This window comes from Trichoderma atroviride, chromosome 6, assembly GCF_020647795.1.
Source record: "Trichoderma atroviride chromosome 6, complete sequence".
In the NCBI taxonomy this organism is placed as follows: Eukaryota; Fungi; Ascomycota; class Sordariomycetes; order Hypocreales; family Hypocreaceae; genus Trichoderma; species Trichoderma atroviride.
Window position 1 is genome coordinate 3,837,777 of NC_089405.1, and position 19,240 is coordinate 3,857,016.

Here is a 19,240-nt window from a genome sequence, read left to right on the forward strand (position 1 = left end):
GCCCGAGTACTGGCTGCATCAAGCATCATCATGCAGGATTGTCCAGATACCGGAAATGGGAAGCTGTCCGAAAATGGCTAGTTTCCGCGGCAACTTTAGTCAGGGGTCTCTTGCCGAAGCTGATAGCTCTGATTTGGGCTTACCGAACCAATGAAATGGCTTCGGAGAAACCGATTCCTCGGAAAGCTGTATGATGGCAATGCCGAGAGTGGGATGCGACTCTGAGCTGCGGGTATATCGTCATTTACAGATACGAAAATATCGCGACGGGGCATGTAGAGATGATACCTGAACTGTATAGCAGTTCTGTGGAGACTTTTAGTTATAAGGATGAGAGTTCGCACAAATTGAAGCAATAGAAACGGACACACACCAAAAGTGAACTGCACATTCGAACATCATGGCGATACAACAGTTTTATCTCCTCGGAGAGTCAGAAACAGCTACCACAGCTATTGACATCGATTCAAATTTGGACTTTGATGGACTTAGACACTTGGTTGCATCCTATTTTGCTATTGTTGAGCCCAATGGTAAGTGCAACTTGGAGACATTTCTTTTCATACTTTACCATGTAGCCAGCGGCTAATAATTGAACAGGAGTTGGATTTCAGTTTCAAGAAAATGCTCTTCAAGAAGTCTCAGACGCCTCTTCTGCTGCGGGCCCGGTAGCTATCTCTATCGATGGGCATGCTGTCCGTGAGGTGCCTGGCCCCAAGGGCTTGCCTTATCTCGGAAACTTCCTTGAGATATATCCTGATCACCTTGGCAACCACCAACGATTATTTGAACATTATGGTCCCATCATCAAGACGGTCAACATGGGCCGAGCCGTTTACCAGACAAACGACCCAGAAATTGCTACCATTGCTTTTGCTGAGTCTGACTTCTTCACGAAGAAGATTAACGAAGATCATCCTCTTTACGCATTGAAGACCCCGGCTGCTGGTGTCTTTCTGGGTGACACCGAAACAGAGGAATGGAAGATTGCTCATAAATTCCTTCCTCCTGCCCTTGGCCCCAAAGCGGTCCGCCACTATGCACCTACAATGCAGAAAACAGTCGAAGACGCTACCAAAGTGTTTGACGAGCTCGATAAGCAGGGTGAAGCTTGGAATGTCTACCAATACATGATCAAGCTTGGTTCGCAAGCTGTTGGAAAGCTCACTTTGGGCATTGACTTTAACCACTTTGCCTCGCCTGATACACATTTGCACGAGATGATCCTTTTGATCGCAGAGGTATTGTCCTTGAACAAGAAAGTTTCGTCCAAAGGCAGCTGGTATAGCAACCTACCTTTTGGCGACCCAAAGCGCCTAAAAGATGTAAAGCTTCGCATTGAGGAAATGATTGAAGAGTCTATTCAAGCAGCCGCCCGAGGTGGTGTGGAGGATCTCCCACTCCAAGACGCCGCTCTGAAGGCATCAAACATGGTTGGTAAGTAAACACCACGTGCCCCTCTATTACAACATCGCGCTAATGCAGGAAATTATCTAGACTATGCAATTCGTGCTACCGACAACAAGGGCGAAAAGCTACCAAAGTCTAGTATTGTCTGGGCTCTTATTGTCGCCACTGGCGCTGGTTTCACAACTACCAGCTCGCTGCTCTCTTGGCTCATCTATGGGCTGGTCACCTATCCAGGAATGCAGGAGAGACTTCTCCAGGAGCTGGTTGACAACGACTTTGACGAGGACGCATTACTTACTTCTGACTACACCGACCGCTTAGTCTTCCAGGATAAATACATCAAGGAGATGCAGCGCAAACACAACCCATCTTACCAACCAGGACGCACAGCAAAGACCGATCTTATTCTGCCGGGTGGTTATAAGTTGCCCAAAGACTCTGTCGTAATACCTGCATTGCACCATATCCACAACAATCCCAAGCTATGGAGCGATCCCGCCAAGTTTGACCCCGACAGGTGGGACACAGAGGAGGTGAAGAATAGGCCCAAGGGAGCATATATGCCGTTTGCCGCAGGACCGCGAATGTGCATTGGGTTCAACTTTGCACTGCAAGAGATCAAAGTCTTCTTGCCAAAGCTGATTTACCGATACAAATTCACTCAAGAAGGAGACGCAGCCGTGGAATACGACCCAATGTTTCAGCTAATCCGACCGAACAACTTGTACGTTCGTGCCGAAAGGCGTGTCAAGTGGCCGCCAAAATCGAACACCGCCGCTCCTAGCGCCTCCTCTTGAATCCAGGAACCTGCCATGCATATTCGAATAGGGTCTGATATCCTATAAGGAAGAGATGGATTACGAATTTGGACAGTTGCCTGCCCATTTTCTACCACTTCTCTCAGTATCTTTGTTTTAGCTACATATTTTAGAAGGCTTAGATTGGAGAATCATAAGGGAAAACCCGTTGTTTCATCTTAGAATTATTGTACTTAGTTACACGTATTAGAGTTTAGACAAACCATATATCGTATATTTCTCTAGCCTCTTTGTGTTTTACACCGAGTTCGTGGAGCTGTATTGTTTGCCCCTGTAAGGCGGGAACTTTGCTAATTTCGGTGACTTCAACAATCAATTCCTAACCTAGTACGGCGTACATTGATTTGAGAACGATGACGGCAAAGTGAAGTAGCTATACGTAGCTTGTTCCTACGTTTCTACTAAGACAGTGCCTTGTAATATATACATGTCTATTTGTGCGAGGGCTCATGCGTCTTATCCAACCTCCTGGGCTTCGGATTATTAAGTGAGTCAGTATGCTTCACGATATTACCAAAAGTGGAAGTATCTTCTTTAGCTTCTGAGTATCTGAGAGTAAAGCCGTCGGGAAAAAGAGCCGAGGTCGCACAATGGATATGCGCATGTATGGTACAAATAATACGTGCATGTATTTAGTAATGCAAGAAGCCTAGCGCAGTTTGCAGTGTACGCGCTGTGTCTTTCTGTGTGCCGATTTTTCTTCAGTCTCGGTTGTTTTTACAGACCGCTTTTTTAATATAGAAGTCGAGCTGGCCGAGACTTTCACTAATACTAGACCTGCAGATTGAGTGCATGAGACTTGATCTTCCTGGCTGGGACCATCTGTACACTCATAGTAGATGTATGCTATGAATACGATCGACCCTTCACGCCGCATTGGCCTCCATCTGTGATCATGGCCTCCGATCAGATCGGCGGGCGCTTAGAAGTGGATACAGATTAGCTGTGCCATCGTCACCGATGATCGAGACATGTAGTAGTGGATAGGGACGCTACAATAACAAGGTAGTGTTAATTTGTCTCCTGGTCTTGAAATCGGACCAGTGCCTGCCCGTGCTATATTGATGTCAATCCAGCTGCACTCATTTGCAACAGCGGCAAGTGGCAGAGATATTGCTCCGATACGACGTTGCGTAGCCTGCCAGCTAGGTCCAAGACATTGTATTATGTATAGTGAATTAATTGACAATTATGACGTGAGGCAACCTATACTATGCAACTGTCCATGCTCAATCCACTCAAGGACCGACTCTTGCAGGAGAACGTGGCTTGGATTGCAGTGGTAGATGAACAGCGGAAATCTGCATTTAGCAGGGTGCAACTTGTGGCCTCATTGGTTTCAAGTATAGTCACTAACTCAGCACACGTAGAAGATGGTCTTTCCGTCATGGACCTAATGAGAAAAACAGGCGCCTTTTCCTTGAAAGTCCTTTGTACTGTATAACAGCGCATTCCGCGAAACAGCTTACCTGAGTGTTCCACAGTTTCGAAAATATACATGCAATGCAACACCTGTGGTTGAGTACGAACAACGTCAAACGAGCATCGATCTTGTTTTCGGTAAGCGAGATTAATGATCCGAGTATTCCAAATTTGGACAGGAGTATTGCCAATGTCTCACTGTGCCGTGTCTCGTTGTGCCGTGCCCTGCTGTGCCCTGTCATGCTGTAGCCTTTCCAGCGTCTTACGTTACGGAGAGCGGATTAATGTCTCCTCAGTCTATGATGTCTCTTTGTCTGTGCTTGAATGCGTTGACGAGATTAGATTTTAAGACATATCAAGGTAAAGTCGGCAAACGGGAGAGAAGATGCAGGTTGCCCTCTACGTACCGGACAATTTCTTGGAACTGGCATTCACAGATCCATCTAACAGTAAGGCCCCATGAAAAAATAAAACATAAAAAACTACTAGTGGCTGGCTGAACGCAAGAGCTGAGCAGAGAGTGAAGTTGAACTGAGACACTCCTGTCCTGACTAGGCATCGCTAGTGTAGTATGACTAGATTTCTTGGTGTAACATGGTAATGAGTAATACTGTATCATTGGGGTATTACAATGTAATTTTTATTATTCCATTGGATGACATTTTCTCAGCTAGGTATAGATAATTACCTAGGTAACAAGTTAATATCGACTTGCACAACGTATACGGATCTAAAGAGATGAGAGAAGCACTATACAGCACACATATCATCTCCACTGGCTATCGACAAGGCGTCCTCAGTTTTCATAGTAGGATCGACTAAGCTTGGAGTAAGAGATGTCTAACCATGACCAAGTATTGAGAGACGTCAGACCGTGCGACTGGAGAAAAGCAAGGATCCGAATGAGTCTATCTTGGCAGTTTAGTAATATATTGGGCCATGCAACGACACACACAGTCGTCTATAAATGTCCATCTATGTTCCCGGTCAGCTTACCAGGTCCAGAAGTGAAGAGAAATGTTGATGTTTTGACGCAGACAACGCAAGTCTCAAAGTTCTCTCATTACCTCTAAACATGATTGAGAAGTATTCCACGTGGCTGCTCTTACTTGGAGCCTTCGCTTGGTTGCTTCTACGTTTTTCGTGAGTTGCTTGTTGATGCCGTGTTAGAAGGTGATGTTGAGAGCACTGCTAACCAAGACATTTTCTTCTCATTTCTCTTGTGAAGATTTGGAGCGATTGCAGCGCACAAGTCGCAGAAACATGTGGACGGTCGCTTAGATGTCGATGTTGATCCTCTTGGCGAGGCACTGGACGCCATGAACAACTTTTCAGCTGCCGCCAGGGCTTCCACAGCCGGGGCTGCGACTCTAAGGACGGTCTTTCGGATCAACAACCCTTTCTCAAACGGCTCGGAGGACTTGCGCAAGACGTACCGTCAAGCCCTCACCAAGGCCTTTGCCAAAACGGACGGCGACGCCTGGGATGCCATTGCGCGCGCCGTATCTATCTCAGTCCAGAATATCATGCTATCTGAAAAGGGTCCTGATGGGAGTACCATCTCAAGAACTAACATCATGGAGATCAGCCGCACTGCGAGCATGGTGGCCGTGCTCAAAGGACTGTTCGACATTGATGACGTCCCAGTAACCACGCTTGCATACATCTGTTCCGAGATCCACCGGCTCGGTGCATGGAAAAAGAACATGGATTTGGCCTCATCCAACCCAGCAGTTCCCCACATCTTTGTGCAGAATATGAACCGCCTGATAAGCTGCCTATGCGGCGTCTTCTCAGAGGCCAAAGAGAAAAACGACTTGGCACGGCTGCTACTCTGCTCCGTATCTGGGACTTCTGAGGCGTTTAACCCTCTTGACCTGATCATTCCCGCCTTTGAGTCTCCCTGGCGGGCAGTCTTTTATACGTTGCTGGCTGTACTGCAGAACCGTCCATCAGGAGCCGATGAGCTGCTGTCTCTCCGCGACTGCCCAGCCCGTCAGCGGCCCTCACCGCTGGCCAAGGCGGTTGTGTATGAGTCTCTGCGCCTCTATCCGCCTGTTCGAAGAATGCGGGTTAGTCAAAAGGCCAAGCACCTGCAGGTATTCAGCACCGGCGGCATCTCTGATGTGGACCGAACCATTGATGCTGAGGCCATCCTTCGAGACTCGAGATACTGGGGCTCGGCCGCCGCTGAATGGAATCCATCTAGATTCCTTAGCATAGATGGAGAAATCGACAACTCGATACTATGCCCAAGCATGGGGTGGATACCATTTGCCGCTGGAGGGATGAAGTGCCCGTCAGCTGGGGGGTTCTCTATTCGTTTAACTACAATCGTCGCTGGAGAGGTGTTACGACAGATTTTCCCGCATGACCGGCTGCAATGGCATTTAGAAGGTCCGCAGTGGGATTCGTATTCAGCATCAGGTCACCTTCTTCGACCTGGAAGAGACGAGTACACACATGTTGATGTAGTTGTGAGAAGTGACAAGCCGCAGGTAGAAGATGTGTAGGTGGTTCACATCAGGTCGAAAGTCGCGGGAAGGTCAACGCAGGGGCCGTACTAGCAATTCAGATAATCACGGGCACTCATAGTCGACTGCATGGAGTGCATCTGTTCTGATTTTATCGCATTCGAACTGGGAAAACTGTTATCATGGGCTTGGAAACCCGATTTTGGCGCAAGAGAGCATATGTAGCATTTAATGACGTTGCGAACTACAAATTCTTTGAATGACTTAACGGGCAATATCTTTTATTGACTGCTCAAAATGTCATGGCTGCTTCACTGTGCCTGGCATTGGCATGCCGTGTGACGGCCACGAATCGCGCTACAAGTAATGGAGTATCGTGAATAGCATCAGAAAGCATGAGTCAGCTAAATCATGATGCTGACGTCCAAAGGTCCAACTGTTTTGAGCCCAAGTTACAAAGAGTCTATCTCTACTCATCTACATAATATGAGAAATGGACAGTAATATCCTGAACGTGTATGACAATGCTCCTCGTCCTACCTTTGTCTCCGGCGCATGATTGCCTGTATTTTAACCGTCTCATATCCTAAATTTCTCATAAGTAATGGAAATCTTTCCCCGACAGCACATAGCTGACTTGAAGAAGCTTTTATGCAAATTTCATTATAGAAAAATGTCCGACCTCGTCAACACTGCTCTTACTGCGACGCCGCTCCAGCCATGGCGCCAGCTTGATTCATCGAGCTGGACCCGTCAGTGCTTCTCTGCCGAATCATTCTTCTCGCTTTTTGAGGTCGTCGCCGATGGAACAGGACAAATGCCTGTATTCGTTACTTTCGACACAAACATTGTTGAGGCAGAGCTGGTCGAGCGCGTCCGCAACGCCTGGCTCAGCTGCCATGCGTCCATGCCACACGTGGCTGTTGCCATTTCGGATCCGAATCATGAAGCAGAGGTATCAGAGGTGTCTTCAATGACATATACCATGCTTCGCTCTGAGGCTGATGCCCAAGAGTGGCTGCAAGACACGTTCAGCGTGGTGAGAGATAAGAGCGCCGCCGACTTGCAGCACGCTCTTTGCCAGAAACCCCTGGCGACTCGGGGCCGTCGATCTAAGCTGTATCTTGTCGTAGCCTCAAAGACAGACTCTGGAAATGCTTCTCATTACGCGCTGCTATGGCATAGCAGCCATGTCATTATCGACGCATTTAGTAGGCAGCAGCTTTTTGACAAGTTGTTTAGAAAAGTAGTAGCGGGCCGTAGCGGTAAGCCGAGCATGGATAGCCTCGACTACTCCAACGTGTTTGATCGGCTTCCAGTACCCATCGCCAGTGCATACGAGGCACAGTTAAAGCCAACTGAAGAGCAGCGACAGCAGGGGCTCAAGGAAATCCTCACCAGCTCACATTTGGCTCGCTCCAAGGTTTGTCTGACAGTTTCTTTCTCTTCGCCGCCTTTTCAACCGTGCCGATCTAACTCGAAACACAGATGCCCGAAGCCATCCATTTGCCTTTTGAGCAATATGGTGGCGATAAAGGCGAGGCGACTTGCTGGCGCTTAGAATTGTCTGTCCAGCAGACCCAGGATCTGTTAGATGAGTTCCGTCGTGAGAACCTCAGTATAACATACGCCGTCTCCGCAGCAGCAACGCTTGCCATACAGCAACTATATGGACGCAACGGCAATGCTGGCGCCACTCTTGCCATCTCCCGTCATGCCCGGCGATGGATCGACACCAGCCTGGCTCCTCTCGCCATCGACTCTGTTCCTCTCTGGGTCCCGTTTGCGCAGCATTGGCTACAAGGCGAACCAACACGCGAGGTCGTACTGGAAGTTGGTCGGCGCATCAAGACCGAGTTGCAGCCGTACCTGGAATCGCCACATTATATAGCAGCAATCGACTATGTGGTCAAGCCGAGGCTGGCTGCGATGATGGCTGCGCCTAGAGATAACCGTACGGCGGCATCCTTCAGTGTCAGTGTGAGCTCTCAGGGCATTATCCACATGGAGCCTGAATTCAGGTCTAGAGAACATGTCATAAAGACCCATGGCTATCACATTGCTGGCCGTTCGACTGGCGCAAATCCCTGGATCTCTATAAATACATTTCGGGGCCAGTTACGATTGCGTTGCGATTACCACACCAGTGTTTTCGCGCGAAACCTGATGGAGAAGTACGCGGCCCAGATCAAGTTGAATTTGGATTCGATTTGCTCCTCTTTGGGTAGGCAGACGGTGGGTGGTGTGTAGCCACTGATAGTGAAGGATGAATTTCTATATAGGTGAATATGGAAGGGAAGACTTGCTGTATATCACGAGAAATGTTACTGAGCACTATGTTACAAAGTAAATCAGGTAATAGGAAATAAATATGGCCATTTGGTCAAATAGATATATTGTTTGTTTCACGCTGAATAACCATTTCATATCTAGATATGGCACTGCCCCAACTAGTCCCACCCAACTTGAAAATAAACACCGTACTGATCACGGTGAGAACCGCCTCCAAAACTGCTCTCGTAGTTCAAATTAAAGCAAAAGAAGATTCGAGGTTCGGCATGGTCGGAAATAGGATATCTTCCATTGCACTCAAGCCGATATATATGAAAGTCAACTCCATAGCCATACACTGGCGAGCATTGAATGACTTGAACCGGCGTTGCTCTAGCCATTGCTACCTCCAAAGAGTTGTTAATAATGTTTCGCAGCGCTTGAAGAGCAAAATAGCACGGCACTCCCGCACGTTGATGCTTAATCTCAGCCATAATCTCCTGAACCGGAGGGCAAGTCTTGGTCAGGTCAAGTCGCTCAGGCGATGCTGCCGATCCCCAAGGTAGCTTAATAATGTATAGATCACTCGGGTGATTCATAAGCGACCGTGAGGCGAGGAGATTGCAGTAATCGGTCAACGACAGAGTAAAGCTGAATCCTGCACTAGTAGCCTAAGAGGATACTCCAAGCAATGCAAGATTATGCTTCGTGGACTTGTAGACGCCCGGATCCAGATCAGGCGGCTGAGATGCTGGCCGATATGGTAGGATATGTTGCTAGAGCTGCAGAAGGGATTATATACAGCGGGAGAGGGCACCATCAAATCCGGAGGATTCATTGTCTGGTCCTAAAATGTCGGTAACGCCGCGAAGAAGGCATTTAATATGGGCGTCAATCATGCATCCTGTCGTGGTCCGCGGCGAAATGATGAGATTGCGCGCCACCAGCTCTTCGATGGAGAGGCCGTAGAGTTTGAACAACGATTCTTCCCCGTAGAGGAGGCGGCCAGCCATGCGCAACTGCTCCACGGTAGCAGGGAGTCTCTAATCTACCGTGAGCATCTATTGCCGAAAAGCAGCGCATCTCGGGCCAATAGGCGGCTCAGTGGATGGATTATCAGACATGATGCCGGATTGTGATATACTGTCAAATAGCTCAATGTTTGTAGATAATAAATGCATAATGAAGATGACTAAAAGATATTGATGCTGCTACTTTATGTACGTTGTCAGACCAACTGGAAATATTCCCTTGCGTTGAATGTAAGCACCATCAGCCCGTGCTGCCCGAGACAAATATAGGGACTGCGTTTAGCAGCATCAAATAAATCAGACATAGTCATCTGGCAGAAATGGCCATCGGAGTTCACTGGTAATACAGTCATCCGAGATGCCCTCGAGTATTAGTAGATGGCTTCTCAAATATTAGTAGTAGATGCCTCAACGGTGGAGTAATACATGGCACAGCCTTTTTATTTGTGTCTCTGTGCCAAGAGTACCCACCTCGAGGAACTCCCTGCCTTTTCTTACATCGCTTCGCGTCGGCCGCGAGTATTACGCCCGATCTGGTCGTATGTCTTGGCAGATGCTAGGCCGCGATGCACGGTAGCCAAATAACGGCAGATGGGCCAATAGTCGGTCATTTTCGTGTCTGTGTATAGCTTCGCTAAGATATTTTTGAGGATTGAACTTTGTCAGAATTGGCAAAGTGCTGTTCACCCAGCTCCTCGGAAATCAATTGATCATCGCTGACAATGTCCTCTGTAGGTGACGACTGATTTCCAAAGGTCGCACACAGCCCAACTATCCACAAGCCTAGGTTATGGAAAATGTACGCATATGGTTGATAGCAGTTCGCACTGAGCCATACTGGGTAACAGATTGGTCCAATCGTGCAACCATCACTCGTTGTGGACGCTAAGAATAGGTAACAGATGTCCATAGTCAAGGTATGGGAGCAGATGACAGGGTGAAATAGACTGTTTACCAGTCTTCCCTTTTCTCACATAAAGAGGCTTTTGAGTGAACAAGTTTATTTTTCATTCCATGCACATCATATGTATATGAGGGAAAAGCTAGATCTATAAGCTTAAATGTACATATGCTCACGTAAATACGTTCAACGCCACTATGTTTTACAGAGCAATGCAAGACTAACAAATATTATGATATCATCCTGGTGGATTGCTGTAATTGTTTAATCAAGGCATCAAGGCTTCAGTGAGACTTAGTTTCCATGTCTTCTGGAGCCGGCAAGTGGACTGCATGCTAAATTTAGAAAGCTCTAATCTCCCGACAATCCGTATCTATGCACGGCTCGTATATACGTATAATATAGGCTGTACATCGTGAGCTTGCAAATGATCGCTTAGCTCACGGAGTGCTAACCTCTTACAAGTAATCCAGCTGCAGCATTTCCATATAACCAGGGCGCACTGCATTTGAACAAGTGTCCTAGGTTGTAGTATCTTCCGCGGTCTAAGCATATTTCCTCTGTGGCATGGGTCATGCTATCCACTAGCTATGAGACGACTCGAAGTTCATTGCTCCGGCGTCCGACCGGAGATCTTTCACTTTGTATTAGTTGCTGAACGCGTATCTGATCTCATGGTATAGCGCCGGCTTTCTTTCCGATCAGCACTAGAACTAGCTAGACGCGAGGTGGTGTTGCAATTGTTGAGATTAACCACAAAGAAGGCCCGTGATTATAATATCTCCGGCTTTATTCGAGAGAGATCAAACTAGCTAAGATTAGTGATCTCTTACTATTACTGTAGTTCTGGAGGGGTTCAGGCGAAGATATTTCCATAATAGCGTTGAACTTGCGAAATTGTGTTTTTGAATGATACATTCGTCAGGGTTCAATTTTCTCGCTTTCTAACAACAAGCTCTCCATTGATTTTCACACTTGTGATTGTATGTTGCGCAGCCATAAACGTAACAGCTTCCAGAAGGTATCTTATATTGCCTGAATAAACGTGACTAGGGAGTGGGCAGCATTGGGAACTTTGCCATTGCTTACTAGCGTCACGCTTCGCTTAGGCTCTTTAACGTCCAATGATAACGTTACGTACCTACTAGTAGTGAGCTTACATAGTTCAGGCGATAGGAAGACGAGGAACTTATCTCCGTCGATTCTATTTCATATTATGTGATCTGGATGACCCTAGTGAAATCATAATGGGGGAGGTAACACAGGGCTCTGTTGGGGCATCATATTGAGATAGAGACTGTATAGACAGCAAAGTTTTATTAGAAGAATATTTAATGACACTGAAACCCAACCTAAGACACTGAGAGATATAAATGGAGTACGGCGTTGATCAAGTGGCGGCCTATACCATTGAAGCAGCAAAAACATGGCTAGACGTACCAGTGAGGCATTAAATCAAAGAGCCACAGGATATTGACTCATGTTGCATAACCCGAAAAAAAGAGTTAATTGGAACAGGGTATATTTGGCGGTTTACGAACTCGTGTGAGGCCATTTATGGCCAATTGCGAAACCCATAGTCGAAAATTCCGATACAAGGGGCAATGGAGCCAAGTCGGGCATCGTTTTGGTTTACCAACATATCCGTTATACCTCTTCTTTTAATGCCAAGACCAAGATTAAAGCCTTACCATAATTGTATAATGGTTCAAGAGAATCTTACAGTTTGATAGTCCATGCAACATCTCGGTCAGTGTTAGTCACATCTGACGGATTTTCACAATTGGACTCTTGTCCCCCTGAAGCAGGGCGAAGCTTAGTTCTCAATATGGAAGGTATCCATAGAACTTGTCTACCACAGCCAGAAACCCCCTTTGTCATATTCCAGCTCCAAGGCTATAAACAGGCCTGCAGCCCGCCAGCTCCAGTCGGTTTCCTTTTGCCTCGGTAGGGTCGTGGATACTTACATGTACACTGGATATAAAGCTCGGTAAATCACGTGATCTTTCCCGAGAACCTCGGAACCAGAATCCAAGCGATCCGAGTAAAAAGCGCCTGGTGGCCTGTCTTATACGATGTACTCGCCTTTCCTTGATCTAACTGGCTATATCGCCATGTCTACTCCTCGCCGCCATCGCTCGGCATTTGCTTGCCAGAACTGTCGCCGCCGCAAGGTGCGCTGCAGCGTCTCAGTAACCGGCATCCCGTGTGTCGGCTGCACCCAAGACAGCATCGACTGCATTGTCCATCAGACTCAAGGCCTCAAGTGAGATTCGGCATGTGGAGCCTGCTTTCGGAAAGACTCTTGCTGATGTTGTTTTACACGATTCTAGACGGCAGCAGCCAAAGGAGACATTTGGTCAACATGACTCCTTTCATGGGCCTCTTGAGCTCGATCTAGGTCTTCCAGCGGCCGAAGCCAGGAGGGCGCTGCAACCACTATCTCCGGCTTCTGTGGACCAGGGGCTCAGCTCGGCTGCAAGTTATGCCTCTCCCAATGATGGGTCCAAGAGAGCTGGAGACGCCCGAAGCTCTCGCTCCGGCACTGAATTGCGCGGCAATCAGGACGAGCAGCGTGCCGGAACTGAGATATCTTCCGCGGCATTAGGCCAAAATAACCAGATTGCCGGGGCTCCGTTTTATACAGGTATGCCATGATGCTGCAACCTTATCAGTTGATTATACTTATGCTTGAATTAGGGGAAGCCCCAGGGTTCACGTCTATTCTAGATGCGTGTTCGCCGTCACAGCAGCCTGCTGCACGACATATTCTGATATCTGAAGTGCCCATCTCATTATCGGACGAGGACCGCGAGTATCTCCGATACAAGGGGGTCTTCACTCTACCTCAAAAGAGTACATGCAATGAACTCTTACGCGCATATTTCCATCATGTACACCCAATCATGCCAGTTGTCGATGCCTCGGTGCTCCTCAAATTGCATCAAACGGGCAAGGCCAGTGAGTGGAACTTGCTGTTACTATGGAGTATGTTCTTCGTCGCAGCAAATGTAAGTACATGTAACCTGATAATGTTCCTTATACAACGTTCATTTATTAATCATGGCTCACAGTTTGTTGAGGCCAATGTGTGGACCCATGAGGGCTACTCATCGCGCAATGAGATGAAACTGGCCATGTATTCGCGTGCAAAGGTAGACCATCATCATCTGACACTTGCGGCCCTATTCCATTGATAATGGCGCTAAACATATTTGCATTACAGTGCATGTACGACAATGGTGGCGAGACGGATAAAGTAGTTCTACTACAGTCAGCTCTCCTCATGGGGTTCTGGCATTCGAATCGGGATGGACACTCACAGCCGTGGTATTGGACCGGCGTCGCCATTAGCCTCGCCCAAATCTTGGGCTTACATCGAGATCCAGACTCGTTCAAGTTCAATACCTCTTTCCCTAGCCATCGGCGCCGTCTCTGGCGCCGTCTCTGGTGGTGTTGTTTCTTCCGAGATCGATCACTAAGCCTCACACTTGGGCGACCACTGAGAATCAACCTGAACGACTGCAATATGCCGATGGCTTCAGCGGCCGATGTCATCAGTGATATAGGCCAAATACCACATTCAGTCGCCAAGGCATATATCCCGGATGACTTGCCTCAGCTAGCTGAGTATTGGGTTCTCTTAATCCAGCTAAACAAGCTGTTGGGTGATGTTCTCACTTTATGTTATCAGCCTTTCGGCCCTAGTCCCATGCTTCAACAGATACAATCTCTCGAAGAAGAGATATTGCAGTTTTACATTCCAGAGAGACATGGGAAAACACAGAGCCGTCTCTCATCGTTCTATCTATACCATCTACAGATGAACTATTAGTGAGCCTCCTTCCCTTTACTACTGCCACGATGCTATTTGCTTACATGGCGCAGCGCCGTTTTAATTACTCTCTATTGCCCTTTCATTGCCAACGCTCCATCAGACTTGCCTCTTGAGAATAAGGAAACATGGCAAGCTGAAATACGGAGTAAAATGGACTCTGCAGCTCTACGCTCAAACGCTGTCGTCGACAATATTGTACGGGACAAGCTTCTCCCGTTTTCCAGCCCTATGACGTGAGTATCCATCTCATTCACTTGAATTGCCTCCATAACAGCTAACCTTTGGTAGTGCTCCGCTTCTAGTATCGGCCATGCATGTGCATCTCCTCAACTGCAAATCTGAAGATGCACTATCTCGGCGTCTTAGCCTTAATAAGCTTGAGCTCTGCATGATGGTCATGGAAGAGTTGGAAGAGATGTATACATCAGCTTCTGTTTACCGAGGCGTTTTCTTAGAAGCGATCCGACAACTACACCCAAACTATTCTGCCAGCTCAACGATGAGCGATTCAAACTCGACGGATTTTTCTCAACCCCGCGCGTCTTTTTCGAACGATGCGATGATGGTGCCTTTGATCAACGATGACATTCTGACCGCATTGTTGGACGAGTCGTCTTGCTTTAATTTTTGGGAGTCATTTAGCGATATCCAGATGGAACCGATACAGCCGGGCTTATGAGGTATACAAATGGGAGTCAGTCTTATGAGAGAGTGGCGTCGTGATAGAGTGTGGCGTCGTGATAGACCGTGATTTGTGATACCTTGGGCCGATTTTAGAATACATTGATCTACTTAAAGCAGATCGCATAGATGAGGATTAATACCAATCCAATAATAACCTAGACTCAACATTACGCCTTTGCTCATATAGACTTTGCGAAATGCTCCTTGGACAACAATTCTTGAAACTCCACCAAAGGCAGTTGAGAAATCATATAATTATAAATAACCTTACGATCTGAATTAGATAAAGTTATCCTAGAAATTGTTACTATTTTACTTTGTAACATTTTCTTACCAAAATCTTGGTGGAAAAACACTGGCGCACGGGCCACTACGGTTTAAATTGAATTCTTCTACAGTCCAAATAAGACTTCAATTTTGCTTGTTGCAGTAAAGCTGAGAGGAAGTTGTATGTAATTGTTTATATAACCCTTACAGGTATACAAGCACCTGTCCATTCATAAACACCAAAGTTAATTCTAGTTTGTCGAAAAGGAGTGGAAATTCTTTTTCTTATAGAACATAGTAACACAGCTTCCGACTAACTCGTCATTTACCTAATCCTGCCCCGCAACTTTCACTACTCCTCAGTCCGTGCTTGCGCCTCTCGAGAATCTCACAAGCCGAACATCACAATTCAATCACCGTCAAGAGCCTATATCCGTCCAAACACACAAAATGAGCGTCATTCACATTGTTCTGTTCAAATACAAATCTTCCGCCACCGCCGAAGCTGTTCAAAATGTGCGTATTCGCGAGTCATTAGCGTTTATCACGGTCGCTAACCCAAGAATTCTTTTCACAGGCTGTCTCAGAAATGTTGGCTTTAAAGAGCGGTTGCTTGCATCCGACGACGCAGACGACTTATATCAAGGCTTTGACGGGCGGCATAAATAATTCGCCTGAGAATCTTCAAGTGAGTGGTAGACTTTAAGGTTGCGCGGAGCTTTAGCTAATGTGGTCTTTAGAACGGTTTTACACACGCCTTTGTTGTCGAATTCGCGTCTGTCGAAGACAGAGATTATTATGTTGATAAGGATCCTATACATGAAGCATTCAAGACGAACAACGGGCCTACTATTGAGAAAGCCTGTGTCTTAGACTACACAGTTGGCGTTTTCGAGTAGCTGGCTATATTTGGCATAAATTGTCTACATCTATCATCGGCACCGTTGGAGAGGGTGGTTGTGAACATAGGAACCGGCAGATACCAACACTGGTCAAAATTGGTCGGCACTTCTCCATCGGAAATGACGATTGCTTGTCCAATTCTACATTTGTAGCCAATTTCAAGCCTTTGTCATCTCTGCGTGCATCTTTCAATATATCCTCTTATAAACCTATATCCCTGGATCGAAATCCATCACATTCTTCTCTCATTTATTTACATCTTCTTCATGCCCATGCCTCCAGCCAGCATGGCACCTTGATACTCTCAAGATCGTGTTGCGGCCAAACTTGCCTGCGCACAAGCCAAGATCCCAAATCGGGGAAACGCACGTCTTTCTTCTCCGCAATTTCCCCAACATTATCATCACTAGGGCAGTCCGTTCCTGGCTGCTTCTCGGAGAAAAGTCCATCATTTCCTGGTTGGAATCATGCACGTTTTCGTCTGCCCAAATAGAGGGGAAAACCCGCCCCCATGACTCGTGTGCATCAACCGTAAAACAACCGAACCAAGAGTCCACCGCATGGCTGTGACCCTCACGTCACTTGAGCGCTTCTCTCTCTCTCTTGGTGACGGCAAACTTGGATCCTTGCTTATGGCGGGCACTAAAACCCCACTGCCGTGGCCATCAATGTGGAGAAACAAACGCTCGTGCAACTTCCGATTCCTTGACTTGAATCGCCTGAGACCAGCCCCCACATAGGGCACATGTGAGCCCTTTGCAATAAGGAAAAGCAGCTAGTAGTTGTACAGTGAAAAGGGCGGGCATCCGTCTTTACGCGGTCCTCGAGTAATAGCGTGCGCTACAGTTCTGATGCGTAAGACGCTTCTCCGGCGGTATCCCCATGTTAAAGCCACTCATTGGGCGCGATGACGATCTTCCCCCACATAGAATGTTGTTTGGGCTGGGGCTAAGGCGCTTGTCGGCGCGACGAAATAGCTTCACGGCTAGGCTTTTGGTAGCCTTGCACAAGGAAAAGGAGGGGGAAAATGCGGAGAGCGAGTGCCGGGTCCCAGGGCGACTGTCACCCTGAGTGCGGTCAAAGTTGGGGAGACCCGTTATTATGGAATCGTAGCAAGGAAGAAGGGCAACAAGGAGCTGGGGAAGAGGATCAGGTATAAAGGTCTGCCGATCCACTGCGGTTTGCGGGTTCTGAACGACATGTCTTAAAAGTGTTTCTTCCTGGGGTATTCTTGACGGATTTTTCTGCAGCACATTACGAGAAACAAGACTCACGATGTCGTCAAATCCAGCAGACGGTGCTGCGTTGCAGCCCACAAAGGGCGTGTTTCGCCAACTTCGCGATAATCCCTATGTATTTGGCCTTTCAGCCGTAAGTTGGAAACATTTTGAAAGGAACGATGGCAACATCCGCTAACACGCGTTCTAGTTTGCATCTCTTGGTGGCTTTCTCTTTGGATATGACCAGGGCGTCGTCTCAGGCGTCCTGGGGATGGAAAACTTTGGCGCACTCTTCCCCAGAATCTATCTCGACAGCGGTTTCAAGGGCTGGTTCGTCTCTACGCTGCTCCTGACGGCATGGTTTGGCTCGTTGGCGAATGGACCGATTGCGGACCGCTTTGGCAGAAAGGGCTCGATGCTGGCTGCTGTCGTCGTCTTCCTTCTTGGATCCTCTCTGCAAGCTGGCGCAAGTACCATTGGTATGCTGTTTGGTGGTAAGTCTCAAAAACTCGTTGCTTTCTTCGCTCAAGGTTGTGATTGGTAACACTTGAATAGGACGAGCTGTTGCCGGTCTGGCTGTTGGTATGCTCACGATGATTGTCCCCATGTACATGTCCGAGGTCTCTACCGCAGGCATTCGAGGAACCCTCGTGGTGCTGCAGCAGTGTAAGTCATGATAATCTGCAGGTTTCCCGGTTCATCTTACTAAACATGAAATCACTTATAGTGAGCATTACTCTCGGTATCCTCGTCAGCTACTGGCTCGAATACGGCACCCAGTACATCGGCGGCACCCGTTGCGCCCCCGATATCCCGTACACAGGAGGCACGTCTGATAAGCCGACTTTCGATCCCGCCCACGACGTCGGCCCCAATGGCTGCACTGGGCAGAGCCAGGCTGCCTGGAGAATCCCATTCGCCCTGCAGATTGTCCCGGCCCTCGTTCTCGGCATCGGAATGATCTTTTATCCAGAGTCGCCTCGCTTCCATCTCATGCGAAAGAATGAAGAAGCAGCTCTTCGCTCGTTGGCTCGTCTCCGCCGCGTTCATCCCGATTCCGAGTCGCTGAGAGACGAGTATCTCTCCATCAAGGCCGAAGTTCTGTTCGATGAAGCTCATTCCAAGGCAAAGTACCCTGGCAAGAGCGGCGTCAGCCTCTACTTTGCTGAATACTACGGTCTACTGTCCAGCTGGCCCAGCTTCAAGCGTGTCTTTATCGGAAGCGCCATCATGTTCTTGCAGCAATTCCAGGGATGCAACGCCCTGATCTACTATGCCCCGACTATCTTTGCACAACTGGGACTCTCGGGAAACACCACCTCTCTTCTCGCAACTGGTGTATACGGCATTGTGAATACTTTGAGCACCCTGCCTGCTCTCTTCCTCATCGATCGAGTCGGAAGACGGCCATTGCTCATGTGCGGTGCCACGGGCACATTCATCTCGCTCATCATCGTCGGTTCCATCGTCGGCAAATATGGCTCTGCTCTCGCCGATCATCCGTCGGCCGGATGGGTTGGCATCGCCTTCATCTACATCTACGACATCAACTTCTCATACTCGTTCGCCCCCATCGGATGGGTTTACCCGTCGGAAATCTTCAACCTGGGCAGCAGGTCCAAGGCCATGGCCATCACCACCAGCGCGACCTGGATGTGCAACTTCATCATCGGATTGGTGACGCCCGATATGCTCGAAACCCTCAAATGGGGCACTTACATCTTCTTTGCGGCCTTTTGCTTGATCGGTCTGGTGTTTACGTACTTTTGCGTGCCCGAGACCAAAGGACGAAGCTTGGAGGACATGGATCGCGTGTTTGGTGACGATGCTGCTACACAAGAAAAGGAAAGGTTGTTCCAAATTGCGGCCTCTCTGGGTCTGACAACAACGATTCCGTCAGAAAAGGCCGAGGCGATGACAGCTGAAGCTAAGGAATACGTTTAGGGGAATGGATTGAGTTGGTGACTGGGAAGAAGTTTAGTGAGCAGTAGGCTCAATGTG

At 47.9% G+C, this 19,240-nt stretch overlaps 6 protein-coding genes across 6 annotated transcripts; all 6 read left to right on the forward strand.

The window, feature by feature from the left end:
* The first annotated feature begins 268 nt into the window (after positions 1-268).
* Positions 269-2,373, forward strand: TrAtP1_011897 (uncharacterized protein). The gene is made up of 3 exons (XM_014084927.2): positions 269-533; positions 601-1,437; positions 1,498-2,373. The coding sequence occupies exons 1-3, from the start codon at positions 401-403 to the stop codon at positions 2,205-2,207; spliced, it is 1,680 nt and encodes a 559-aa protein (XP_013940402.2). The 5' UTR covers positions 269-400; the 3' UTR covers positions 2,208-2,373.
* Positions 2,374-4,725: 2,352 nt separating this feature from the next.
* Positions 4,726-6,163, forward strand: TrAtP1_011898 (uncharacterized protein; the record flags this gene model as incomplete). Its single annotated transcript, XM_066115303.1, has 2 exons — positions 4,726-4,793; positions 4,879-6,163. 2 exons carry the CDS (start codon positions 4,726-4,728, stop codon positions 6,161-6,163), a joined length of 1,353 nt encoding a protein of 450 aa, XP_065971401.1.
* A 634-nt stretch (positions 6,164-6,797) lies between these two features.
* Positions 6,798-8,374, forward strand: TrAtP1_011899 (uncharacterized protein; the record flags this gene model as incomplete). The annotated part of the gene is made up of 2 exons (XM_014083465.2): positions 6,798-7,547; positions 7,613-8,374. The coding sequence occupies 2 exons, from the start codon at positions 6,798-6,800 to the stop codon at positions 8,372-8,374; spliced, it is 1,512 nt and encodes a 503-aa protein (XP_013938940.2).
* A 4,027-nt stretch (positions 8,375-12,401) lies between these two features.
* On the forward strand, positions 12,402-15,009 carry TrAtP1_011900 (uncharacterized protein). Its single transcript, XM_014084929.2, has 7 exons — positions 12,402-12,593; positions 12,661-12,974; positions 13,028-13,338; positions 13,402-13,482; positions 13,554-14,161; positions 14,216-14,398; positions 14,454-15,009. Exons 1-7 carry the CDS (start codon positions 12,403-12,405, stop codon positions 14,842-14,844), a joined length of 2,079 nt encoding a protein of 692 aa, XP_013940404.2. The 5' UTR covers position 12,402; the 3' UTR covers positions 14,845-15,009.
* Positions 15,010-15,462: 453 nt separating this feature from the next.
* Positions 15,463-16,423, forward strand: TrAtP1_011901 (uncharacterized protein). The gene is made up of 3 exons (XM_014084930.2): positions 15,463-15,632; positions 15,694-15,804; positions 15,857-16,423. The coding sequence occupies exons 1-3, from the start codon at positions 15,567-15,569 to the stop codon at positions 16,013-16,015; spliced, it is 336 nt and encodes a 111-aa protein (XP_013940405.1). The 5' UTR covers positions 15,463-15,566; the 3' UTR covers positions 16,016-16,423.
* A 421-nt stretch (positions 16,424-16,844) lies between these two features.
* Positions 16,845-19,185, forward strand: TrAtP1_011902 (uncharacterized protein). Its single transcript, XM_014084931.2, has 4 exons — positions 16,845-17,390; positions 17,448-17,733; positions 17,795-17,905; positions 17,967-19,185. Exons 1-4 carry the CDS (start codon positions 17,295-17,297, stop codon positions 19,181-19,183), a joined length of 1,710 nt encoding a protein of 569 aa, XP_013940406.1. The 5' UTR covers positions 16,845-17,294; the 3' UTR covers positions 19,184-19,185.
* The last annotated feature ends 55 nt before the right edge of the window (positions 19,186-19,240 follow it).